This window comes from Equus caballus, chromosome 6 (genome assembly GCF_041296265.1).
Source record: "Equus caballus isolate H_3958 breed thoroughbred chromosome 6, TB-T2T, whole genome shotgun sequence".
NCBI lineage: Eukaryota > Metazoa > Chordata > Mammalia > Perissodactyla > Equidae > Equus > Equus caballus.
In genome coordinates this window covers 80,597,938-80,624,052 of record NC_091689.1, presented here as the reverse complement: position 1 = coordinate 80,624,052, position 26,115 = coordinate 80,597,938, and the positions used below count along the sequence as shown (strand labels likewise).

At 53.9% G+C, this 26,115-nt stretch overlaps 1 protein-coding gene across 2 annotated transcripts in view; it reads left to right on the top strand.

Moving 5' to 3' along the window:
- The window catches only part of FAIM2 (Fas apoptotic inhibitory molecule 2), a 33,149-nt gene extending 7,702 nt beyond the window's left edge, over window positions 1–25,447 (top strand). For both annotated transcript variants that reach the window (XM_001504227.7, XM_005611152.4), the window contains 8 exons: window positions 274–327; window positions 5,778–5,828; window positions 6,166–6,205; window positions 6,720–6,757; window positions 7,297–7,384; window positions 7,665–7,760; window positions 9,474–9,527; window positions 21,807–25,447. In XM_001504227.7, coding sequence (XP_001504277.2) covers window positions 274–327; window positions 5,778–5,828; window positions 6,166–6,205; window positions 6,720–6,757; window positions 7,297–7,384; window positions 7,665–7,760; window positions 9,474–9,527; window positions 21,807–21,956 — 571 coding nt within the window. In that variant the 3' untranslated portion in view covers window positions 21,957–25,447. The remainder of the gene's footprint in view (window positions 1–273; window positions 328–5,777; window positions 5,829–6,165; window positions 6,206–6,719; window positions 6,758–7,296; window positions 7,385–7,664; window positions 7,761–9,473; window positions 9,528–21,806) is intronic.
- The last annotated feature ends 668 nt before the right edge of the window (window positions 25,448–26,115 follow it).

Below are 26,115 nucleotides of genomic sequence, written 5' to 3'. Positions count from 1 at the left end.
CCATCATGGGCGTGGGGCAGGGGCCACCCAGGGTGCCTTCTGGGCCTGCAGGGGTCTGTGAGGCAGTCATTCCTCTTGGATCCACCAGCCCCACACCCAGGCGCCTCTGAGTCCTGGCCTGGGACTCTGGCTGGGCCTCCCTGAGCCACCAGGGATGTGTTCCTTCCTGTCTTCCTCTCAAGTCCTGTGATCTGTGGGAGGAAGGTGCAGATGCTGGACTAGAAATAGACACGTAGAGTAAATTCTGATTCTCTCTCCCTCCCTTCTCTGCAGTGACCCCGTTAAGGACTATGTCCAGGCCAACCCAGGCTGGTACTGGGCGTCCTAGTGAGTATACCCCAATCCTAAGGGCCTTCCAGAGCACCCTCAGAGGCACAAGGAGGGGAATCTCTGTTGACACAATCTAAACCCGTGGCCTCACAGGAGCGTGGCCAGAAGGTCCCTTCTGGGGTGCTTAGATCTGAGGGGGAGGGGAGGAGATGGGCGTAGGTTCTGGTGCCTGCTCAAAGAGGGAAGGGTGGAGCTGTGGCCATGGCTGACCTTGACCCTGAGGGGAAGGGGGGCTGGGACACCTTGGCCCACACTAATGATAAAGTTGCTACTCTTATTAACATTGTTGTCGTTAATGCTTACGAATTATTAATCATAATAGCTGCCACTTATAGTGTGCCTAATGAGGGCTGGGTATTGTTCTGTGTGCTTGATGTACAGTATTGCATTCGATCCTCAAATCTACTGGGTATGATTACCTCAGAAAACTAAGGCTCTGTGAGGTGGGGTAATTTGCCCAAGGTCACACAGTTAGTCAGTGGTGGAGCTGAGATTCAAACCCAGGATTCAGGTTGAGGCTTGTGTTCTTAATCCCTCTGCTTGGCAGACTCCCTTCCTCATGAGCTCTCGGCTTCTGCCTGTCCTATAGTCTTCAAGGAACGTGGCAGGTAACTTGAGAGAAGAGGTTTGACAGTGTAGGTGATTCTGATCCTCTTATCTGGGCAATTAAGTGGTCATTCTGGATAATTCCAGGCCAGGACCACCCTGAGCTCAGAACAGAACCGCTCTCACCAAAGTCTTCAGCACTCACTGTGAGCGGGCCTAGAGCTAACACAAGCCAGCCAAAGGCTGACAGGAAGGAGACCTGTCCTGGTATCTGGGGCTCCTCAGAGAAGTAGAGGAGTGGAGGGGCAGCTGGGTCTAACTGGGAGTCCCAGGGGAAGAGACAGTCACACCTAGGGCCTTTCTTAGGGCACAGGACAGAAGGCCTATCTGCAGACCAGGCTGGGAGGCCTGTCTTGGGGAACTGGGAGGCACTGTATGGTAAAGCTAATGAGGCCCTAGGGACTGCCATCCGGGCCAGCCCACACAGCACGTTGGCATGGCTCCTAGCACGTCAGCACCGCCTGGCAGCCTCAGGTGCCCTGAGGACTTGGGAATGGAGTCCTCAGGCCCCTCACCAAGGCTTCTGTGGGAGGGTCTGCAGGGCTCCATGCCCTGAGCAGATGATGGCATGGGGACAGTCCAGGAATGAGCAGGCTCGGAAAGTGGAGGCAGAGTCCACCCCACTGAAGGTGGGTATGAAAATCTGGCCTCTGAATGATGAGGTTTGTTGACCTCCTTCTCAACATCTCCAGGCAGAAAACAGAGAATGCTCTCCCTGGCTCAGGGGTGGGTGGCCGTGGAGAGAAGTTGGAAGTGGGCAGGACCATGTACTTTTTATGGGGCATCACAAAGCCTTAAAGGAGCTTGGGAATTCTACCAGTAAGATCCAGCCCTTTCCTCCAGATAGCCAGACTGTGGCTGTGCCCTGCCCTGGCCTCTCCTCACCCCTCAACTCTGTCCATCCTGCCCCCTGAGTCTGCCTCCGCGTCTGAGCCTTACCATCTCCAACGTACCAAGCCCTTCCCAGCAATAAGAATAAAACAGCTCTTTTTCTATGTGTGAGGCACTGTGCTAAGTGCTTTACAGATATTTTTCATTTGTTCCTAACAACAACCCTATCAGGCAGATACTATTATTATCCTCATTTTACAGATGAGGAAATTGAGGCTCTGAGAGAAGTCATTACTTCCTAAGCAGCATAGCCAAGATTGAAGCCCATGTCCTTCTGATTACAAAGCTCGTGCACCTCCCCCCAGTGCTCTGCCACCTCCTCCGGTGGCCCAGGACTGGTCCTAGGGCGGGACACATTGGGGCAGGACACTGAGTTTGGACGCTGGCCTCCACCTGAGCCTCACTCCTCTGATGCTCTGTAAACAGACCCTGGCTCCAGCCCAGGCCCTGGGGCCCAGGCTGTGACAGGCAAGTCAGTCTTTCTCTCACTTCTGCTCTGACTCACTCGCTGCCCCCTGTGATGGCAGCCTTCTGGCACCCTCACCCCCCACACCGCCAGCCACCGCTTTCTCAAGGCCCCAGTCATGTCCCTCAGGATACTCCGCCTTAGTGTCTGACTGCTGCCCCTGAGCCCTGGCTGGGGGAACTTGGGGCCTCCCTGCAGTGGGAAGCAGTCAGGGCTGTCAGGCAGAGGAGGAAAATTGTGAGACCAGAGCTGGGGGGAGGTGGGTCAGAGTCTCTCCAGGAAGCTGTCAGTCTAATTATAATAATAACAACTCCCATCCTCAAGTCCTTACCCTGTGCCAGGCTCTGTGCTACATGCTTGACGTACATTCTCTCATTTAATCCCCTCTAGAGCCCAGTGGGTTGGTGCCAATATTCCTTTCTTACAAAGAAGGAAACCTGGGCTCTGCAATTAAGTAACTTGGTCAAGGTCACATGATAGTAGTGGCAGAGCTGGGCCATGAATGCGAAGGTCAGGCTCCGAGGCTGCACCATAACCCCCAGGTCTTCAGTCCTCCGCCCTCCCTCCTGAGTGCTTGTCTTGAGGATTGAGGAACCATGGACCAGAATGAAAAAGAGACTGGCCCTTGCCCTTCCTGCCTCTCCCTCTTTCACTTGCCACCTTCCAGTCTGGGAGGGAGGCAGGACCCACACCCAGGATACACATAGACAAGGGTATTATTATTATCCTTACTGTTGAAGTGACTGACCAATGACTCAAGACCAAAAGAGAGCAGATGCTGGAATGTTCCTCAACTGGGGCAGGACAATTCTACTGTCCCTCATGGAGCAAGATGTTCAGCAGCCCTGGCCCCTGGCGCTAAGAACCCCTCAATCATTGTGACAGCAGTTCCACATCATTGAGAACCACTGAAGAACAGGAAGGGGTGAAGATGGAGGTGTCCTGTTCACCACATCCAGTGGGCTTGCCTCGACCCCTACATTCCTTGTCCTTTCACGTTTCATCTAGAAATAGATAAAGATCACCTGACCATGGCCAGGCCCTGGGTTAGGTGGTAGGAATACAAAATGTGTAGGTTGCTCCAGATGCTGTGCCTGGGTGGAGGATTGGATGAACAGGCCTGTGGGGTGTGGGCGTATGGGCTTGGGTTGAGCTCTGCCCATGGTGCACAGAGGAAGCCCCTCTAGCGCAGGCCTCAGATGTCCTTGCCAGTCAGTCCTTTCAGCAGCTGCAGAGTGTGGTGGGCACATTGTGAGGGTACAGAGCCAATGAGAGGATAGAATGGAGGGGTGGAGTGCGGTGAGGGATGGGCTGGAGAGGTAGGCGAGGGTGGATCATGCAGGGCATTGCCAGGTCTTTGGAATTTTAAACAGAGGAGTCACAAGATCGGATTTACCTGTAGCTTGGAGAGTGGAAGGCAGGGCTGGAGGCAGGAGGATCAGATAGACAGAGGTGGGCTGCCCTAAAATGGTGGTCGTGGGAATGGAGAGAAGGGGACAGATTTGAGAGCTACTCAAGTAGGAGGATCAGCAGGTCCAGGTGATTAGTTGGGTGTGGCAGGGTGAGCATCAAGGATGACTGAGGTCTCTGGTTGGGTGACTTGGAGGGTGCATGATGTCCTCTGCAAAAGGGGATGCAGGAGAAGGAGCAGGGAAGAGGGCAAGTTTGGTTCTAACCTGCTGAGTTTGGCCCGTTTCTGAACAGCCATGTCTGCCCAGCAGGCAGTTGGATATTCAGGTGTGGGGTTGAGAAGGAAAATCTAGGTCAGAAATATGGGTGTGCAAGTCATGAGCATTTGCCTGGTAAAGGGAGTCCTGTGGATGAGTGAGCCCATCCAAGGAGGGCATGAAGGGTGACGAGCCTGTGTGGAAGGAACCAGGCATATTTAGAGATACTCTGAGGGAGATTAAGAAGGAATGGCCAGGGAGGTATGAGCAGACCCAAGAGTACGTCATTGTGGAACTCGGGAAACAGAGGGATCAGATGTTAAGTCAGGTACCATAAGGACTGACAATTGTCAGTTGGACTCAACAAGGTCATAGTGATGCGACAAAGCCAGTTCTCCTTAAGTGGGGCTGGGGCTAGTTTGTTGGCTTGGGGAGTGATTGTGAGATGGAGAAGACAAAGCAAGTGGAGACAACTTTTTCAAGAAGCTTGGCTACGAGGGAGAAGCTTGGCTGTGAGGGTGGTTCAAGTGGCAGGAGCTGGAGCCAGGAAGATGCTGGTTAAAGATGGAAAACAGCTGAAGAAGTTTGTGTGGGAGGAGAGGTAGCAGTAGAAAGGTTTAAGTAAGAGAGATGGCGAGGCAGTTGAGGGTGTGGGACCCAGAGCCCAGGCTGGGGGGATCGGCCTGGGATGGGAGGAGGGACAGGAGCAAGGGCGCAAAGATGCATGACGTGATGTTTACAGGTGGCAAGCAGGGAGCCAGGGAGCCCCAACTCATCTCAAGTCTTTCTAGGACACATCAGCCCAGACCAGGAAGGAGACTGAGTCAGCCTGGGAGTTTTGCAGATGGGGGAGCATGGTTGGAATTGCTGCTGTGGGGCCTGGGCGAGAGAACGGAGGATGGAGATGGGGAAGGATGGCAGTTGCCGCATTGAGGGCCCACTGGGGGCTGGAGCCCATGCATCTGTGGTGGCACCAATCTAGGTAGGCATGTGCATGCCCCACTCTTGGGTCCTCAGCCCTCATCTCCCACCTCCTGGACTTGCCTCCACTTCCACTGGTCTCCAGAAAATCCTCAATCCTCAGTCCCTATTTCTGGGTTGCACCTGAGCTCCCTGCCGGTCTCCCAGTGAATATGGCCACCTGATCCAGAAATTCATGCCACAGGTACTTCCTGCTGTGCCAGATGCTGGCAGGACAGACAAGGGCCCTGCCCCTGCTGAGCTTGCAGTCTAGAAGGGTAGACCAACCACAAAGTAACTAAGAAGATTGTTACAGGTAGGGCTGGGGCTGGGAAGGGCCTCAAGGTGGCAGTGTGGGGCTAGGACTCCGGAGGCCTGGGTTCTAATCCTGCCTCTGTCACATAGTACCTGCATGACCTTGGACAAGTTACCTGACCTCACTGTGCCTCATCTGTGAAGAGAAGAGCATGCTTCATAGAGAAAATATGAGGATTGCATTAGCAAATCTTCTTAAAGCAGTTAGCACTCTGTCTGGCACATAGAGAAAACTGTGTATGAGCTTTTTTTGTGTGTAAGCGATAAGATAGTGTCTGTGGGGACCACTTTGGATTGGGTGGTTGATATCCCATGGCACCCAAGATTCCGTATTTGTAGAAGTAGGCTCATCCTATTCCCCTTCCACTCTTTTGGAATTGGACCCCTACCCTGCCCATTGCCAAGTTCTAGGATGACCGTGACCTCCCCATCACCCTTCCTGGTGCCCTGTGGGCAAGGGTGGCAGAGAATGGGATGAGCAGGGGACTGGGTGGAGGGGACCTCAGGGTAGACTGGCTGACTCACCCATCCATTTCTTACAGTGCTGTGTTCTTTGCAACCTACCTGACCCTGGCCTGCTGTTCTGGACCCAGGTATGATGATGGCTTGGGGAGCAACTTGTGGGAACATGAGCAGGATCTTGGAAGTTCTGGCTCCAGTCCTGCCTGCCACCAGTGCTGTGCACCCCTGAGGGGGACCCATTCCTCTCTGAGCTCCATCAAGCACGCCTGCCCCTCCCTTCTTTACTTGGTGCCTTTGAGGTTGGGGGAAGGTGGACAGACAGATGGAGACACATGGAGATGTGGCTGAAAGAAGAGGCTCCAAGAAGTGGGGATAGGGTTGGGCAGAGACCCCCTCCATGCAGTGGTGACCCAGCCTATGCTGCTGGCACCCCCCACCCTCCTCTGAACTCAGCGACTTGCCTTACAGGAGGCATTTCCCCTGGAACCTGATTCTCCTGACCATCTTTGTAAGTGATCTGGGGGTGTCTGGAGACAGATGCCAAGTGAGGATGGAGGGAGGAGGGTGGGCTTCGAGGGCCAGGAGGTCTGGGTTGGGGACATCCAATGTGAGGTCACTGGGGGAGGCAGGGGTATTTTCACCCCCTTTCTTCCACAAAGATGTCCTACCCTCTCTTTCCAAATGGGCTTAGTCTCCCCCTGCTCCATCCACTGTCTCTTTTCATTGTGATTTTGTTTTTAAAAGGTTTGGATAAGGCATCCTAGAGCTATGGATAATGAAGAGTGGAGGGTCTTAGAAAGGGGGGAAGAGGACCACAAAAGAAAGAAAGGGACAGCTGGCGCAAGGCCTGTTGGGACACTCCTTTGCCAGCCACTCCCTGGAAGTAAATGTGTGTGTGAGCAGAGCAGATTCAGAGTTGAGGGGTATGCACTAGGGGTGGAGACCCGGGCTGGACCTTGAAGGTGTCTGGGCCCCCAAAGTCTGAGTTCTGGAGCGTTCCCTCATCCTGCTTCTCCTTTCAGACCCTGTCCATGGCCTACCTCACTGGGATGTTGTCCAGGTAAAGGGGACAGGTGGAAGCGAGCTGGTCACACCCTGAGGGGAGCTGCCCCCCAACACCATCCCTCCTAGGAGCATTGGATGGGGGAGGGGGTTCAGGCAGGCAGGCAACATTGCCCTAGCACCCTCTCCTCATGCACTCTGCTGGGCAGTGCCTCCAGGACCTGGCTGGATCGGGGGGTGCAGGTGGAGGATGGAGGTGACCAAGGCAACTCCTCTCAGACTGCAGCTTAAAGACCGCAGCCTCAGCATCAGGCATTCCCTGTAAACCACCTCCAGGCACCAGCACAAGCTCCTCTCCACCCCCGCTCCCACGTCTCTAAGATCCTTCTAACAGGATTTTGATCAAGCGTGTTGGGGAGGCCAGGGCCCAGTAGAAAGGTCAGGGAAGCAGGGAGAGGGAGGATCCTGAGAAAGGGGAGAGGGTGGGGGCCAGAGGTCACTGGGTCAGGTCCTGGCAGAAGAGGGGGTCCTGGGAGGAGGGCTGGGGGAGACCAGAAGTGCCGCCTGGAATGTGACCCCTGCCTGATGGTCCCGCAGTTACTACAACACCACGTCTGTGCTGCTGTGCCTGGGCATCACGGCCCTCGTTTGCCTCTCAGTCACTGTCTTCAGCTTCCAGACCAAGGTCAGCTCTGGGGCCTGCGGACAGGGGAAGGCGGATGGGGTGGGAGGCTCTTAGCTTGAATTCCTTGACTGGGGAAAGGTAAAAGGGGTGAGTAGGGGAGGCCACCTGGGGGAGGGGAAGGGGAGGAACTCCGGGTTCTGGGGATGAGCATGAGAAGGTGGCCTGCTGTACAGGCCTTGGCCTTCTGGCCAGCACACTGCCCAGCTTGAGCCCCCAGAATGCCGAGGCGCTGTGCAGGCCCAAGGGGCCCAGCAACTGACACCTGTTCCCATGTCTGCAGTTTGACTTCACCTCCTGCCAGGGTGTGATCTTTGTGCTGCTCATGACTCTTTTCTTCAGTGGACTCATCCTGGCCATCCTCCTGCCCTTCCAATATGTGAGTCTTGGGTCTCCCAGCGGCCCCATAGGGAGGCGGGGGAGGGCGCCACCCAAAGGTGCCGTTGCCTCCTACATTCTCCAGGAAAGGCCCAGAGCCAGAGGCTCACACACAGTCTGCCACCCTGTCCGGCCCCTCCTGGCACCTGCCCTGGGGTTGCTGGCAGTGTAAGCAAACAAACAAGGAGGCTTTTCTTGGCAGGCCTGGGTACCTGCCCGCTCCAGGAGCCACATCCGGCTTTACGTTTCCCACCTCCCCTCTAGGGTGGAGGTGAGGCTGAGGGGGAGGGCACAGAGCATTTAAACCTCATGCAGGGGAGGGAACTCTGGAGCTCTTTGGAGCCACTAGGTCCAGAGGGGCCCTGTGGAAGGGCCTCCTGGGACTCTTGGGGGATCATCAGCCAATTCCAGAGAGGCGCAATCTGGCTGGCTCTGAGCATGCCCCCGTTCATGGGGCCAACCAAATCTCAGCTATTTTAGAAATGTCCAGCCTGCCCTGGGAAATCCAGCCAGGACTGCTCAGGGCGCAGTGACCCATTCCAGGCACTCAGGCCACTGCGGATGGAGAAGGGCACAGATTGAGGGCATCACAAGAGGGGTTTGAGGTTTGAATCCTGGGAACCAAGAGATGAAGCTACTGGACCCCTGCTGAGGGCTCAGCGCTTCTAGGGCCCAGGCTCCTCTTTGCCGCCTTTGGTACCTAGTCCCCCACAGGCCCTTTCCCGCCAGGCTGGGAGCAGCATTCCTCGTTCCCCTCCTTCCCCCACCCCATCCTACCCAGCCCCAACCCCCAGGGTATTGGCTCCCAGTCCAGGACATCAACATTGGTTCTGGCATTTGCTTGGCTCTTCCCAGGATCCTGTTGACAAAGGGAAAGGCCGGAGCTGGCCTGGGGGCCCTCTGTGTATCTAGGATGGGGAATTACAGGAAGGGGCCCCAGAGCTTCAAAGAACCCTTTATTGACCCAGATCAGACTGATAGGATGGCTGTGTTTCCAGAAATCTGCTGGGGGAAGGCCCTATGAAGGGCACGGCTGGTGTGGCACCTCTTGCAGGATTTCCACACACAGCTGGGTGCCCCTGAGACCTGGAGGGAGCTAAGGTTAGAAAGGGGTGCCCTTCTAGCTTCTGCAGGCAATCCCATCATGCACAGCTGGCAGGGACTCCAGATGGGCCCCCCTCCCGCCACATACACACACCCATGAGTTCAAGTCTTTGTCCTCTTCTACCTGAGCCCATTATCCCCACACCTAGAGCCAGAGAGCTCCCAGACGGAGGGGCAGACAGACCCATACAGGACAGGAATGAGTGCACAGTGGGAGGAGGGAGCAGCCTCGGGCCAGACTCAGGCTTTGCCGATGACAGGGCCTCAATAGGATGAGTCACCCTCGTCCAGCCTGAGCCTAGGGCTGTGTGTGGAGGGAAGAAGTGCCAGTCCAGTTGGGAGCTCCCCTGCCAGCCCCTCCGTGATCACTGTTATCCTGGGGTTTCCCCCTCCCACCCTGTACTCACAGAGAATCAAGGACCCCTCGGTCCTGGGGCTTTTTAGGGATTGCTGGGGAGGATTGTGGGGGAGCGGTGGGCAATGAGAGAGGGCCCCTACTGGGGAAATCTGTCTCACATCCTCCATTCTCTGAACTGAGCCCTCCTCCCCTCCCCTCTGCCCCGCTGCCCAATCTTGCCATTTCTAAGCCCATTTTTTGTCTGCCCCACAGGTACCCTGGCTCCATGCAGTGTATGCTGTGCTGGGAGCAGGCGTGTTTACATTGGTGAGTGTAGCCTCCTGGGGGCCCTGACTTCTCAGCCTCCCATTATCTCCCCAGGCCCCTCCACCATCCCTATCTTCCTCATAGTCCTCCACCTCAAACCCTTCTGAAGCGCCTGTGAGTGGGGCGAGACTCAGTGCTGGGTCAGGGAATTCTCTCTGGTCTCCAAGACAGACCAGCTGAGCTGGGCAGAGGGAGAAGGAAGGTTGCAACAGCAGGTTTGAAGCTTTAGCCAGAGCTGGGAAGAGGCACCCCTGGCTCTTGGGCAGGGCCAGTTCTGCTTGTGGAAATGGAAGAGTGAGAGTGTCCTGGCTATGTGTACTAAATTAGTGATTGCTCTCCTAGGGGTAATCTGGAAGATTTCTTGGAGCAAGGGAGATTCCAAGTACCCTGTGAGAGATGCACTTAGACTGAGCTCGTTCTTGGCCCTTCTCACCAAGCTGAGTGTGTTGATGATGATGATTATAACAATAAAGCTAATATTTATTGAGTGCTTGCTGCCCCGCCCACCCCCCCAGCAAGCTCTCCATGTCCATTTAATCCTCACCATAACTCTATAAAATAGGTTCTGTTGTTCTCAAATTAAGATGAGGAACCTGAAGCTCAGAGACTTTAAATAACTTGCCCAAGGTCATACAGCATCCTCAGGAGTGGAGGGCCAGATTGGGAGTCTGGATGGTCTGGCTCCTGTGCCCCACTTGGGCTCTGAAGCTAGGTGGGGAAAGGAAGGGGATGGCCGGGAGTGGATGCCCAGGGGACAGAAGGTGACCAGGGGCAGACATCTGCCTGGAGCAGCCCAGCACAGGCCCTTTGTTCAGGTAGACTTCAAGCTCTTGAAAGTGATGGTGCTCCAGGATCCACCCAGCTTGTTTTGGTGACATCTTCTTGCAGGGGAGCATGGGGATCCATGGTAAACATCCACTGCCAGCAGGACTAATAACCAGACTCTCCTCTCCCCCCTTGGAATGTTCAGTTCAACTCGGTCTGGCCAGAGTCCTGAGCTTAGTCACAGGTTCCAAAGGCTTGTGGGTGACAGATTCAGGGAGCAGAGCCAGGGGGAAAAGCATGGGTTTGGAACTATGAGCAGAGGTTTTTGGGGGTTTGCGTAGGAATCAAGCCAGGAATGGGTTGTTCATTCATTCCTTTCCATGGTTCATTCAATCCTTTCCATGGGTCTTTACTGAGCACCTACAGTGAGGTGCTGTGCTGAGTGCCCACAATGCCACAGTCAACAGGAGGAGTACGGTGTGTGGTACATAGTAGCAATCAGTATTTGTGGAACGAGTAAATGCCCTTCAGGCTCAGAACTTCAGGGCTGGAAGGGACTAAAAAGGGATCTGGTAAATCTCCAAATCCCTCATTTTACAGATGAAAAAACTGAACCCCAAAGAAGTTAAGTGATTTGTCCAAGATTTCCCAGCAGGATAATGGCAGATCATCCGAGTGTGGCCTTGGTTAGGACTAGGGTGACCGGCTCATCCCAGTTTACCCAGAACTTTCCCAGTTTTAGCACTGAAAGTCCCACTTCTTGGGGAAATCCCTAAATGTTGGGCAAACCAGGATAGTTGGTCATCCTACAACACTAACTTCTCTTGGCTCCCTGACAAGTGCTCTTTCCTCCAGCCAGAACCTGCTAAAGACAAATTTTGGTTAAAAAGATGGTGTGAGGAGCTGGGCAAGGAGGAAAGAGGGAGGGTCCCACTGAGGGGAGTGAGCCTGGGGAGGCCTCAGGGGCAGCAGCATTTGCCAGGGGCCAATGGAAGAAGAGGTGTCAGTGCAGAGGAACGAGGCTGGGGGAGAGTCGGGGGTGGGGGGCGGCAAGCACCGTCCAGGGCTGTGGAGTCGACTTGGCTTCATGCAGATCAGGTCACAGCAAGTGTGTCAGTTATGCCAGGAAGCTGTGCGTACTCGCAGGGCTGGATAAACAGTAATCCCTTAAATTTGTTTAATAATCCCTTGTGTTTTTAGAGTAAAAAAAATCCCAACCATCTGTTCTGCCCTTTACATTTTACAAAGCACTTTCACACTTATTGCCTCACTGTATCTCCACCACAACCCAGGGAGGGAGACAGTGCTGATGCTAAAAGACCTGCTTTCCACATCTGAAGCCCTGGGTGTGCCGGGCTGGCACAGAGTCCCACTGATGGTGAGGGGCAGATTTAGGACAGAACCCAGGTGTCCTGTGCCCAGCCTGGTGCCATTTCCAGCATCCCTGTGGTCCCCCTCAAACAGGACTACTTCTGTTGGCTTGAACTGGGGACAGCCTGAGGGGGTCCCACCAGCAATTTTCCCCTCCCTCTCTTGCACCGTCGGTATTGTCCTCTCTACTGGATTATTCCCATCAGCAGAGAAACAGGCTGTAATTTCTCCCATCTGAAAGAATGACAACGCACGAAACACTGTTGACCCACGTCCTCCTCTACTTCCCCCATTTAAAGCAAAACTCCTTATAAGGGAATCTACACTATCTCCAATTCCTCTCCTCCCTTTTCTCTTCTCTCTTCTCAATCTTTCTCCCATTCTCTCTTAACCCTCCTAAAAATGCTCTCGCCAAGGTCACCAGGGCCTCCATGTCACTAAATCCAGCGGTCATTTCTCAGTCCTCAGCTTGCTTGACTCAGCAGCATTTGATACAATTGCTCGTTCCCTCCCCCCAGAAGCATCCTCTTCACTTGACATCCAGGCCACCAGTTCTCCTGTTTTCCTCCTGCCTCCCTGGTCATGCTGGAGGCCCTAAGGCATTGCAGTCTTTCTACACTCACTCCCTAGTGGATCTCAGACTGTCTCAAGACTTTGAATACCATCTTTTATGATGATGACCCTAAAATTTACATCTCTAGCCTGGAATTCCAGACTTGAATTTCCATTGCCTACTTGATATCCCCAGTTGGAAGTCTAATGGACACCTCAAACTTAACATGTACAAACTGAGCTCCTGCTCTTTCCCTGATCCCTTGCTCTTCCCACAGCTTTCCTCATCTCTGTAAATGCCAACTCCATCCTTCCAGTTACTCAGGCCGAACGCCTTGGTGACATCGTCAACTTTTCCATTCTCCTCACACCCCACATCTGGTCCAGCAGCAAGTCCGATTGGCTCCACCTTCTATGCAGAATCTGACTGCTGCTTTCCACCTTCATGGCTACTCCCTGGTCCACGTCACCATTACCTCCCACCTGGATTCTTGCCGTGGCCTCCCACGGATACTGCCCCTCACAGTCTATGTTCAATGCAGCAGCTGAGGTGATCCTGTTAAACATACATGAGTTCAGGTCATTTCTCTGCTTGGCCTGCAGGCCCTTGCTGACCTCACCTCCTCCCACTCCCCCGTCACGCACCCTGCTGCAGCCACACTGGCATCCTTACCTGCCACTCCTGAGCACAGCAGGCTCACTCTCAGCCCAGGGCCCCTGCACCTGCGGTTGCCTCTGTCCGCTCCCTCAGATCTGCTCACAGCTTCGTCTCTCCCCTCCTTCAAGTGTTTGCTTTATTTACAATCTTGTGTGCCTGAGCATACACACACACACACACACGTTGCTCCCTACTCTCCTTCTCTGCTTTATTTCTCTCCATAGCACTTCTCGTCTTCTGACATACTATATATTTTTCTGATTTGTTTGTTTATTGTTTGTCTCCCTCCAACAGAATCTAAGTTCCTTGAAGGCGGGGATTTTTGTCTGGCTTGCCCATTGCTGCATCCCCAGTGCCTAGAACGTGCCTGGCACACAGTAGGTGCCCCCTAGATGCTTGTGGAATGAATGGATGCCTGAGAGGTGTGGCTGAGTGGCTAGGGAAGCTCAGAGCAAAGAAGGCCGCCTGCACAGTTGAGTGAAGCGCTGCCTGCCACCCAGGTCTCCTGTGAGTCACAGGGGAGGAGGAACCGCAGTGCCTAATTACCCGTGAATGTCTCATTAGGAGACCAACGAACCAGCAGGCCTTGGTTGGGCTCAACCTGTGGGTCATGTAAACAATGGTGAGGAGCACGGTGTCAGTCCTCCGGCTCCATCCCCTGCCCTCCTTCACCTGGCTCAGAGGAGGGAAGACATGCAGCATGTCCCCTGGGTCCCATGGGGTAGGGAAAAGGTGAGGAGGGGGCTGCTGGATTCGCTACCCTCCCTCCTCTCGGTTTTGGGTGGACAGAGGCCTTCAGAGGCCCAGGCCCACAAGAACAAAGGTCCCCGTGCTTTGCCGTTAACCCGGCTCAGAAGATCCTTGACCTCAATCTGACCCTACTTCCAGCGTTGGTTCTGTCCTGTGGAATCTGTGGTCACCTAACTCCACCCCATCCCCAAAACCATGGCTCAGCACCCCTGGCCTCTCCATCTGCCCATCTGGCATCTCCTACCCTAGCCTTTGGGAAATTCTCAGTACCATGAGGGGCCCCCCAGCACTGCAACTAGGCCAGAATTACAGACTGCGCTCAGCGCATCCCTGCCCCACTCACTCGCCGCCTCAAAGTGGATGTGTGAGAAAGGAGCGAAGAAAAGTGTCAGAGGAGGTCGCAGACCCCAGTGAGAACTGCCCCCCAACCCCTAGCAGCGTGGGCCTTGGAAAGGATGTGAGAATCAAATTATTTTCTCTCCTAGAGACCTCAGCCCCTTCCCTGAAAAGCTCCACATCTTTGAGGGCAGGGCCATCAGGCTGGACTGGGCTGAAATTGGGGGATGGGGAACCAAGGCTTGTTAGGGTCGTGGTTCAGCCTTGAGGGACAGGCCCCTCCTAGGCCTCACCCCGACTAGCCTTGGGGTGCATTCTCAAGAGGCCTTGGGTTTTCTGCCTCACCCTACCCCGTGTCCCCCACTGGGCTCCAGACCTAAATGCCAGTAGAAGTCAGTGAGTCAGCCAAAAGGTACTGACCTCAAGGTGGCCCCCTCTCCCTCTCTTCTCTAGTGCCCTCTTCTTGAGTTCTTTTTTGCAGAAGCTCATGGAAAGTCAGGCAGGGGAGCTTGAGGGAAGGGCTGGGCTGGGCTGGGCTGGGCTGGCGTAATGAGGCAGGGGGGGGGGGTGCTGGGACAGAGCAGCAGGGGTGGGGCAGGGCGAGAGAGAGCCAGTGGGGCCGAGGGCCTGGCCAGCTGTCTTTCCACTGTGGCTGAGCCTCCGTGCGCATGTGACTTTGGGCAGGTTGCTCTTCTCAGAGCTGGTCCTTCTTTGAGGAAGCTAATGTCTCCCAGACACCTAAATCGGAAGCCAAGCCCGGAGACCTAGGGGAGAAACTAGGCAGGGACTTTTAGAAATTAGATGAAGGCAGAACTCTCCTTGCCCTGCCCAGCCTGGCCACTTTGAGGACCTCAGGAAACATCACAGTCTCTGCGCTTTAGGTAAGATTAGCGAGAAGTTGTGTGACTAGGCCAGAGGCTGGGAGGCCAGATAGGAGGCCACTGCAGTGTCCCCGAGTTAGGGACAGGGTGGCAGGGAGAACGTGTGTGGTCAGTCCTGGATGCCTCAGGGCCTGATGGTGTTTGGATGAGTGAAGCTTGGAGAGGAAGATGCTTTATTTGTAGAGGTGCTGGGCCTCCACTGCTAGGTGTTGACCCCTGACCATCGGCGGGGGGGAGGGGTGTGGGGGGACAAACACAGCCATCTGCTCTCAGTCCCCTGAAAGAAAAGCAGGACTGAAACAGTGAGCCCGCGGAGCTGGCAGGGACCTCTCAGTACTGAGGTCTAGAGAGAGCACGCCCAAACAGAGAGACACACACATAAAGACACACCACACACATCACCCCCCCACACACGCACACCACATACCACACGCATCATGCACCACACACATAAACACACGCATGCAGTGTTAGCTGCCAAGCTGGACGAAAGCCCCGTTTTCCTGACTCTCTGCCCAGCATTCCTTCCACTCTGTCTCCCTGTCTGTTTTACAGAGGGGAAAATAGAGGCCCAGAGACATCCTCCAGATTGACTCCCTGCAGCAGGAGGTCCCTGGGAGGCCTGCTCAACCTCCGGGTGCTCTGAGGCTAGGCTTTCGGCAGTTCCGTCCATCCAGCCCCAACAGGGAATCTGTGTCACCTTTGTCCCCGTGACCAGCTTAGGCCAGCCCCACAGGACCTGAGGAATCTGGGGAAGGGACTCCAGTCGGGCCCCCCGCTCCTGCCCCCACCCCCCCGCTTTTCCAGTGGGGGCTGTGACCCCTGCCCTCCCTTCTTCACAATTAGAAAAACGCTTTGAAAAGTAAAGATGGCTGCACAAACCCATGGCAGAGGGACGATTTTATTTTAGGCCTATCTTTATTTCATTCAGAGTTTAGAAGCTCTTTTGCTTTCTGGTGTACACCAGCCTGAAAGATCCAGTGAGGACTTTCTCTGTTCTGTCACCCACCCTCTGCCACTAAAACAGCCCTGACGCCTCCCCTGAGGCCTCATTGGAACCCTCTGGACATTGAGTGGATTCCTCTGAAGGTGGCAGGAGGGAGTGTGGTTACGTGGTAATTTCTCCTTGGGGGGAAGTGCCCTCAGTGTCCCCCTCACTTTCCGAGGCACTGATCCTCAGGAACCCACACCCTGCTCAAACCAAGCCCTTCCAACCCACACCCTGATGTGGAGAAGGTGGAAGAAGCACCCCCAGCCTTGGGGGTGGTGGGCTGAGGGAGGGGCAGTTCAGTCTGCAGAAGAGTATCTACACTGGCATGCAGGCCAGGTGGGGAAGGAGTCACTGCTCTCCTCTCCGGAGCAGAGCCAGGAAGAGGGGCCATCCAAAGGGTCAGGGAGCTTGCCACATGCACCCTGCCCAAACCACATTCAAGGCCAAACACCTGCTCTTACCACTGTGACCTTGGGCAAGTTACTTGACCTCTCTGTGCCTCAGTTGCCTCATCTTTAAAATGGGGCTAATATTAACTATCTCACAAGGCTGTGGTAATGATTAAGGAAGATAATACATGAAAGGGAAAAAGAAAACAGCCTCACCCCTAGAACATGGTAGTGTCTCAGCGACAATGGGAGCTTTTACCCTTCTTGTAAATGTTCACTTTGTATTCAGAGCACCAGATTTTGGAGCAGAGTCCCTGGGTTCAAATCCATTCTCTGCCACATTCTAGCTGTGTGGATTGATCAAATCATGTAACCTCTGCAGACAATAGTACTACCTACCTTGTAGGCTGTTGTGACTTTTAAGTGAATTAATATATGTGAAGCACTTAGAAAGCGCCTGGTGTTGGGACCGGGCTGGTGGCGCAGCAGTTAAGTTCTCATGTTCCGCTTCGGCGGCCTGGGGTTCACTGGTTCAGATCCCGGGTGCAGACATGGCACCACTTGTCAAGCCATGCTGTGGCAGGTGTCCCACATATAAAGTAGAGGACGATGGGCACGGATGTTAGCTCAGGGCTAATCTTCCTCAAAAAAAAAAAAAAAAAGAAAGTGCCTGGTGCATCACCAGTGATCAGTAATACTACCTGTGAGTAGAAGTCAGTTGCCTAAGGTCAGAGGCAGAATTTGAAGCCAGGTCTGGGTGACTCCGTGGCTCATGGCCTCAAGCGCTGCGTTGCACTTGTGCCCTTCCTCGTAGGACCACGCTTGGGCTCTTCCCCATGCTTTCCTGCACTACTGCCCTTTCAGCCCACACCGGGCTTCCTGATTCACAACCCTGCCAGGCCCTCTTCCTTTGGTGACCGGCCTGGAGGTGCTCCCAGGAGCCAGGGCTGCGTGTAGATTTTGTCTGTGCCATTTAAACTTTTGACACCCAGGTCAATGAAGACAAGAGAAGTATCTTCTGTTAGCACCAGGCAACAAACAGACCCCAGGTCTCTACTCAGCACATCTCCACTTTCCTGCTCCCTGTCCTGCCTCCCAACCTAGGGCACAAAGCCTTAAGGCTGGGAGTCTCTTTTCTACAGAATTCCCAAAGTCCGGGCTCACCGTCTAGCCCAGAATGTGGTGGCAGGGCCAGGTGGGCCCAGCGCTCCCTGTGTCCTCCCAGGAAGTCTGCAGCACTCTTAGCCATGAGCTCTGTTTGTGCTTTTCTTCCCACCTCTTCCGTCCTTAGACACACACACACACACACACACACACACACTCCCCATGCCCGAAGCAGTGCCACATGGCTGAAGGAGAATGGGATTTTGTCAGAGACAGGAGCTGTCCTCTTGGCTGTGTGAAGTGGGTGGGTCACTTGTACTCCCTGTGCCTCAGTCTCCTCAGCTGTGTGATGGAGATGATAATGCCACACCTGTCGCAGAGGCCTATGGTGAGAATTTAATGAAAGAGTTCACCAACTCTTCTTTGTGTTACTTTAACCTTCTTTTTAAAATTTCTAATTAAATAATATATGAATGACTTTATTCATATATTTCATTTTTTAAATCTTAAATAATATAAAGCAAATGCCGTTTGACCATGTCCCTCATTGCCTTCCCCAGTGGTAGCTGCTGAGGTCAGTTGTCTCTCCTTCCAGACCTGTCTATATGCATTTTATAGATATTTGCTATATAGGCTCCTAGGATATATAGTTTCGTGGGGCTTTTTTGTTACATAAAGGGGATAATATGAGATGGATTCTTCTGCAACTTGCCTTTTTCTCATAATAGCATATATCAGAGATGTCTCCACCTCAGCCCTGATGCTCACTGTTTATTTCACCATCCTGTAGTTGACAGTGTTTGGGGTTGTTTCCAGGGTTTCACTCTTGGAACCAATGCTGCCATGAATGACCCTGGGTGTGCTGCTTTGCACACTCATGTTGGCATTTCCGTAGGATGGACACTGTCCACGTGTTATGTTTTATGCTGATTGAACACATTGCAGCCCCAACTTTTGGTATGCAGGGCCTGTTTATTGGTGGCTCTGAGCTGGCCTTTCCATGGCATGGCTACCCTATGGCCTCTCAGCCTCATCTCTGGGAGGACAACAGACACGAGCCTAGGTCCTGGACACAGCAGGGTCAGGCCAAGGGTGTGGTCGGGGGTCCCTGACTGGGTCCAACACTGGCCAATAGGATGACCCAGGAGAGTTGTCCTTTGGCTCCTCTGCCCTGTGTGCATGCCCCTCGCTCCCTGCAAGCCCCCTCTATTCCATCGTATCAGAATAGGAGACAGGTGTTCTAGTTCCAACACTGGATAAATGACCATCAGCAAGTCACTCACAGGCTCTGGGACTCCTTTCCTTATATGAAAAATAGTGATAATAATACGTATCTCCTAGGGCAACTTGGGTAAGTGAGATGAGATAATGGATTAGTGTGTGAAGGGACTATTCAGAAGTAAGTTAATAGCATCCTAGTCCTACTCCTGCCTCTTGCCCCCCATCCCACGTGCTCCTCCTGCAGGGTCTTGTATTCAGCTGGCTACCAACCCAAGTACCTGCTGTCCTGTTAGGTGTTAGCACCCAGCCCAGTTGTTAGCTCTCTGTTAGCTCTTGGCTGCCAATTAAGATGTTGACTATAACCAAGATATCTGCTCTGAACCAAGATGTTGTAAGTTAATACTGCTTACTATCACCCAAGTTCATGATCAGGTTACTTTTCCCTATAATGAGTGCAGGCTATAATGCAATCTCTGATAACATCTTTTGCTGTCATTAACTGTCAGTTCTCTGAAGGCAACATAGAACATAGTAGATACTCAGTGAATATGGTTGGGAATAAATGAATGAAAAGCCCGTAGTTGACTCACAGGCCTGAGGTTGCAGTGATGGGTGGTACCAGACAGTGGGATTGAAATTTGGGGCAGGCTATCCCAGCGAGCACCATGTAGATAGGGAGCCATGGCCACAGGGCAAGGGCAGGAGCAGAAATCATTTCATTCCTCTTTTCTCCAAGAGTAAGCCAGCTAGCTGCTCTAGGAGGCCTCCTGGGTGGAAGCTCATTGGAGGGGCCACCCCCTAGACCTGGTCAGATCCAAGCCTTCCAGGTTGAGAGATTCAATTTCATTAGCTCACCCAGGGGTGACCAGGCTCTGGGAAATCAACCAAGCAAGGTACTGATTGATAAGCCAGATCAGCAATTTATTAACTTATGCTGGCAGCTGTAACTGCTAAGCAGGCTGTAGCATTTGAGTCGGCCCCTCTCCTTGCTCGCTCTCTCTACAGAAGGAAAATTTACTTGGGAATCCAAATCAAATTCAGAAGGAGCAAAGTAGAATGGAATGAATGACCCTATTAGTAATAATAATTAATGTCACATGCACTGTCAGTTATTTACCCTCAAAACCACACCATGGTATGGTCGTTATTACTGTCCTATTTTGTAGAGGAGGACACTGAGGTCAAGTGGGTGACAGCTACTGAGGGATGGAACCAGCACTCAGACCCTGGCATTCCAGCTCCGGTCTTGTGTTCTCATACACTGTTCCCTCAGCACTGCTGAGCTCAGAGACATGTCCTGCACAGGCCCCTCAGCCCTGCTGTGGCTCTCCATTTGCCTTCTGTTAAGACCACACAGCTTCCCCGGGAACATTTCTGCCTCCTTGATGAGCCCCAGGAGACACCTGAGTCTCTGCAGCAGCGTGCACGTGTTCTCAAGAGGGCACCGCTCCTTCTGCAGATCATAACTATGAAACCACACTAAGAGCCACCATTCATTAAGTGCTTACTGTGTGTCAGGCCCTGTGCCAGGCGTTTTGCGTGCATTATGTCACTCACAACAACCTCAGGAGGGAAGCACACTCGTCTCCCTTCTGCAGATGGGGACAGTCCCAGGCTCAGAGAGACTGAATACCTTGCCCACGGTCCCAGCTAGTGAGTTGCAGAGCTGAGACTGGGATCCAAGTGGATCTGACTTTCAAGTCCCTACTTGTAATCACTCCCCACCCTCAAGGGTGACATGCCTGTTGTCCCACATGCTGGAGTTACTCCCTTCTGGGGCCTCTGACCCCCTGGGCTCCAGCCCCTCTCCCTCCATCCCCTTGCCCCACTGCTCTGCTACACGGAATCCCCTACTCTTCACACCATGCCCCTCACCCTGAAGGGTTCCCATGGCCTTCTCAGTCTAACAGACTCCTACTCATCCTTCAAGCCCCAGGTCCAGTGTCACCTCTCCTGGGCCACCTTCCTCCTGACCAATCAGCCCTGTTATGTCATTTACCAGGTTTTAATGCAATCATCTGTAAGTGTCCCTTCAGGGGCAGGCACGGCATGGTGGTCCTCCTTGTCTCTGCAGCTCTCAGCGTGTCGCTGGCACCAGCTCATGCCCATACGCATTTATTGTATAATGAATATTTCAGAGGACCCAAGGAACACAGATCTTCCACACACAAGTGACGGAGGAGCTGGGTACAGCTCAGTTAACAAGGATGTGATTTAAAGAATTCCTATCATGGTGTGGACCAATGGTTCATAACCTTTGAGACGCTGGTGGAACTTTTTGCCTTCTTTCTCCCAGAAAGCTACACCATGCCTGTCAAGTGTCATATGTTACTTCTAGGGGGGGTTCTGCTCCCTGTGCTTGGACCTCAGACAAAAGCTAAGTGGAAGGAATAGGAGCTGGTGTAAACAGTGGGAAGGCCTGGGAGGGTCAGCAGGGTGGCAGAGGGGAGCTGTCTCTAAGGTACTAACAGTTTGTAGTCCGTTCACCAAGAAGGTGCCCCAGGGAGAGCCTGATTTCTGGCAGGAGACACATTAACCCCCTGGGCGCTGCCAGTAAGCAGCAGTGCAGAAAGGTTGAGCGTGGGAGATCTGGAGCCGGCCTGCTTGGGTTCAAATCCTTGCTTTGTCACTTCCCAGCTGTGTAACCTTGGCAAGTACTTAACATCTCTGGGCCTTGGTTTCCTCTAGGAATAATAGAATCCCCACTCAGTGGGGATGTTATCAGCTAATGTCTATAAAGCATGTAACAAGTGCCTGTTCCCTAATCACTACTCCACAAAGCATTCGTTTATCCTCTAAGAGCAGGCCCTGAGGGAACAGCAAGAAGACTAGGTCTCAACTTTTATGTCCCCTCCTCCAGGAAGCCTTCCCTCACTCCCTGCCACACTCACCTGGGTCAGGCTCCTTATTACCAGCCCCCGTGGCACCTCGTATTTCTCTTTGTTGCGCTCATCATACTAACGCTTACCTCCCTGCTAGACTCTAATCTCTACAAGGGCCAGGATCTTGTCTGTCGCGTTCTTTGCTGTATCCCTGTGCCTGGCACATCATGGATGCTCAGTAAAGAGGTGTTGAATTAGGGAGGGAAGGTGTTGGGAAGGTTCCAGAATCTGGGCTGTCACAGGAGAGTCACTGAGCAACCAGGCAGCAGGTGATGGTAACAGAACCAGGGGTGGGCCTAGGTGGGGACAGTGGGCCCCCTTGGTCAGTGTCACAGTGGCTGCACCTTCTGACTTCTCTCTCTCTCCCTGCTTCCCTCAGTTCCTGGCATTTGACACCCAGTTGCTGATGGGTAACCGACGCCACTCGCTGAGCCCCGAGGAGTACATTTTTGGAGCCCTCAACATTTACCTGGACATCATCTATATCTTCACCTTCTTCCTGCAGCTTTTTGGCACCAACCGAGAATGAGGAGCCCTTCCTGCCCCCTCCTGCCTTCAGAGAATGCCCCCTTGCTGGTCCTCAGACCCTCCCTGTGCTCCTGCAAGCCCAGATATAAAACTAGCTGCCAGCCTAGCCTGTGTCCAGCCCCCTCACTCCCCTCAGTCTGACCCTCATCCTCACCCTCTGCAGCTTGTTTGTGCCCCTGCCATCAGGGACCCTGTGGAATCGAGGTCACACCATCCCCTCTGTGGCCCCTTCCCCTCAGTTATATCTCCCACACTGGGACAGTCAAGGCTGGAGGCTCCTTTGGGTTTGAGGACCCAATGGATGAGTGGGAGGAGGTGCGCAGGATTTCAGATGTGGGAAAGAGACCCCAGGAAGCCTAGCTGAGGCCCACACCCTGACCCTGATTCCTCCTAAGACTGCCACAGCTATGTGACCTTAGGGCACACTGTCCTATGTTCACTCCACCGCTCCTCTCTTTCCTTCCGGATCAGGCATTGACACTTTGTAAGGAAGGGGGTGGGGAAGACAGCCAGGAGATGAGATGAGGGTGCTCTGCAGGTGGGGGGATGCGGGTAGACAGTATGGTTGTCCCAGCCTGCCCTTCCCTCTCAGCTCTGGGACCAGTGGCTTGTTTGAGGCACTTGAGACCTGGGGCCAAGGGCAACAGGAGAGGGGCAGGAAGCCGGTGCCATCTGCGCTTGCCTTGGTTTACCCTCCTGGGTCATGACAGAGCACTGTTGGGGCAGGAGGGTAGGGGCAGGAGGCTCTGCTCCGAAGTGGGGCCCTGTCCTGGGGCTCCAAGGAAGGTGGGAGCAGGGCAGCCAACTGGGTGGCCTGGGTGCTGCAGGATCACCAGTTCACCCAGCCCTGCAGCCACCTGGGAGGTGTTTGGGGTTGGCAGGACCGAGACCTATATCCTCTCACTCTCTTCTCTCAACCCCCAGGCTCCCACGGCCTGAGACTACGTGAGTGCTTGGGCTGGGGAGGACTGGATGTTCTGAGGGAGCGAGGGTGCTTCTAGCTGCTGAGCCAGCCCCATCTGGAAGGAATACTGCCCTGTCCCCAGCCCTTCCATAAGGCCTTTCTGACATCTTATTTTTTAAACCCTCCCCCATCTGCTGCCATTTGCTGGCTTATCCCCAGCCAGGCCTCCTGAGGCCTCAGTTGGCAGTGCCCATGTCCCTTCCCCCAGCTTCTCCGGCCACTCAGCCCAGAGTCCTAAGCCTCCTCCACCCCTTATCTCTTCATCTCTCCAATCTGGAAGCTGTTCAGCTGATGCTAACAGCCGGGCCAGTCCCTCCAGCTGGTCCCATGTGATGAGGTCCAGTCTCCTTATCAGCCTCCAGGCGGCTGAGATCTTGGGCAGCATATGCGTCAGCCACCCAGCCCCTGCAGGCTCTACTGGGGAGGGGACCAGGGGGCCACGCCTGGGAGAAGCTGTGCAGCTAGCACATGCTGGCAGCCAACTCTGGGCCAGTAGAAAGTTACTGGGTGGAATCAGGGAGGTTCAGAGTGGACACCTGGACCCTCCCTTGGCCTCTCCCTCCAGGGCTCGCCTCTCTCCCATTATTCTGGGGGCTCTGTTTGCCCTTGAGGAGGGTGACTAGGTATGTTATCTATCTGTTCCCAACCTCTTCCTCTCTACCCTTCCTATTTGCAGCTTTCAAGAAACATTGCAGAAGCTTTCAAAGTTTTGTTCCATCTTGGGACTTTGAGGAGAGAGGGCACCAAGAATGGATGGTGGTGTTTGTGTGTGAGATAAAGGCAACTGGGAGCCAGGCTGGGATGACTACTGTGTGCTGGGCTAAATCAATCATTACGGCAACCCTCCAAAGGCAGTGCTCTGCACACCCCCATTGCAGAGGGGAGCTGAGGTGATCGCGAGGCTTGGTAAAAAGTCCAAGGTCGTATAGCTAACAGACTGGGTGGGGCCTAGAAGGAGACTGGGTGGTCAGGCCCTGATGTCTCTGGGGATTTGTTGTCCTCAGTGCCACCTCTGGCTCTCCATCTGCCCCCAAATACTGCCACCAGATTCTGCACTCTATAGTTTCCACCTTCTAGACACAGCTGGCAGGCAGGATTCTGGTGTCTGATTCCCCGCCTCACTGCCAGTGGGCTCATGGTATTCAGCAAGGGTTTCTTGCTGTCTGTGATTCAGTTTTCCTGTCAGCAAGATGGAAGACCACGGCCAGGGTGGCACAGGGAGATTCCCACTGACTTCCTTATCCCATTGCCACTCTCCTCCAAAGTCCCTTAGGTTCCTCTCCTAACCTCTGGTCCCAGCTCTGGGGACTACCCCCCACCCCCACTCCTTTTCCCTACTACTCTCAGCCTGGGTCTTGGTCATGCTTCCCAGAATCCACTTGTCCAAGTCCTTCTCTTCCCAGGACAGTTTATGCAGAAACTGGGAATTGAAAGGTTTATTTGATGCTGCGCTCCAAAAGCTTGGGAGAGGAAGCAGGCCCTCAGCAAAAACAGCGTGACAGGGGCAACTCAGGGCCATCTCAAAGTAGAGTATGGTGCAGAGTCTCCTGCTCTGGGTCCTGAGAGGGGTCCAGGACACTCTGAGCTGGCAGCAGAGCCAGGGCTGAGGCCCCTGCGTTCCACCTGTACTGAGGCCGTGAGGAAGCCTAGGAACACCTGCATGGGTCTTGGAAGGAGGAAGGGCGAATGAACGAGAATGCAGGATTACGAGAAGCGGAGAAACCTAAGCTGGGCGGGTGCCATAAACTGCAGAGGAGGAGGGGAGTGTGCTGGCCCCTCACATTTTTGGCAGGGGTGGGGCTGGGCCTCGGAAGAAGTAGGTTGGATTTTATAAAGCTAGAGGCAGCCAGGAATCTGACCATCTGTGTGTAAAGTCGAAGGTCTCCTGTAGAGGGGAAGACAGATGCAGAGATCCTCTCTAGCAGATGGGAGCCAGGGAGGTACCTGCAAGTCTCCAGACTCCACACCAATTCCCAGGTGCGTGTGTGGCTCCTATGTCACCTGCAGAAGCCCCAGGAATCTTGGTTCTTCCATCCTCTGCTTCCTCCCAGGGGAGTGAGGATCAGATACCCTTATTCCAAAATGCTCCTCCTCTCCCTTCCCGCCCCACCTGGGGACAACTCCCAGGGCCTGTCTGCGCTCCCAGTGGGCTGGGATTTCAGACAGCACTTTGCCGCCCCTTGGTGGCTGCCTGAGGAAAAGCAGGGCCCGATGCTGCACGGGAGAAGTGGAGGGGCCTCAGGTTTCGGGCAGGATCTGGCCACTGGCTTTCATTCCTGGCTCCTCTCAGACCTCCGACTGTTCCCTTTAGCCCATCCACTGTCACATCTCTCAGACACTGTTTACCTGACTGCTGGGAACCACCCGTGTGCCCCCCGGCCCCAGAGCTTTCCCCTGAGTGTGTGAGGGCAAAGACACAAGTCCTTCCATCGTCAGCTCTTCTAAGTTCCTCGGGGTCCCACCTGCCCCCTTCCCTGGCCTTATCTGACTGAGGGGAGATAAGAATAAAAGTAATTATGACACCTGAACCTTTTCCTTTGCCTGCCTTTTGCTTGTTACCTCAGATGGCTGGGGGACTGTGTGTGACGTTTAACTCAGATTCAGTGTGAAAGCTTCGCACCAGAGCTGCGGCTCCCAGCGTAGTTAAGTGTGAATTAAATCTCCACTTTCATCTTTATGTGGAAAAAGGGACACGCGTCCTCCTGTTGATACGTACCCTTTGCAGAGGCTCTGTGCATCCTTGCACTTGTCACAGCCCCGGGAGAGACTCCTCCTGATGGGCGGCCTTCCACTGAAGCCTGTTCTGTTCTTTTATGCACAGTTCTGTTAGAAGATTCTTTCTTATTTTGACCCAAAATCTGTTTCCCTAGAAGGAAAGAGCAACAGTCTTAAGAGTCATCTCTCCTATGAAGCCTTTGTCCATCCCTCGGAGTCCCCCTGCCCTGTACCACTCTAGCGGTGTTTTTTTTTTTAAAGATTTTATTTTTTTCCTTTTTCTCCCCAAAGCCCCCCAGTACGTAGTTGTATATTCTTGGTTGTGGGTCCTTCTAGTTGTGGCATGTGGGACGCTGCCTCAGCGTGGCTCGATGAGCGGTGCCATGTCTGCGCCCAGGATTTGAACCGACGAAACACTGAGCCACCTGCAGCGGAGCGCACGAACTTAACCACTCGGCCACAGGGCTGGCCCCTCTAGTGG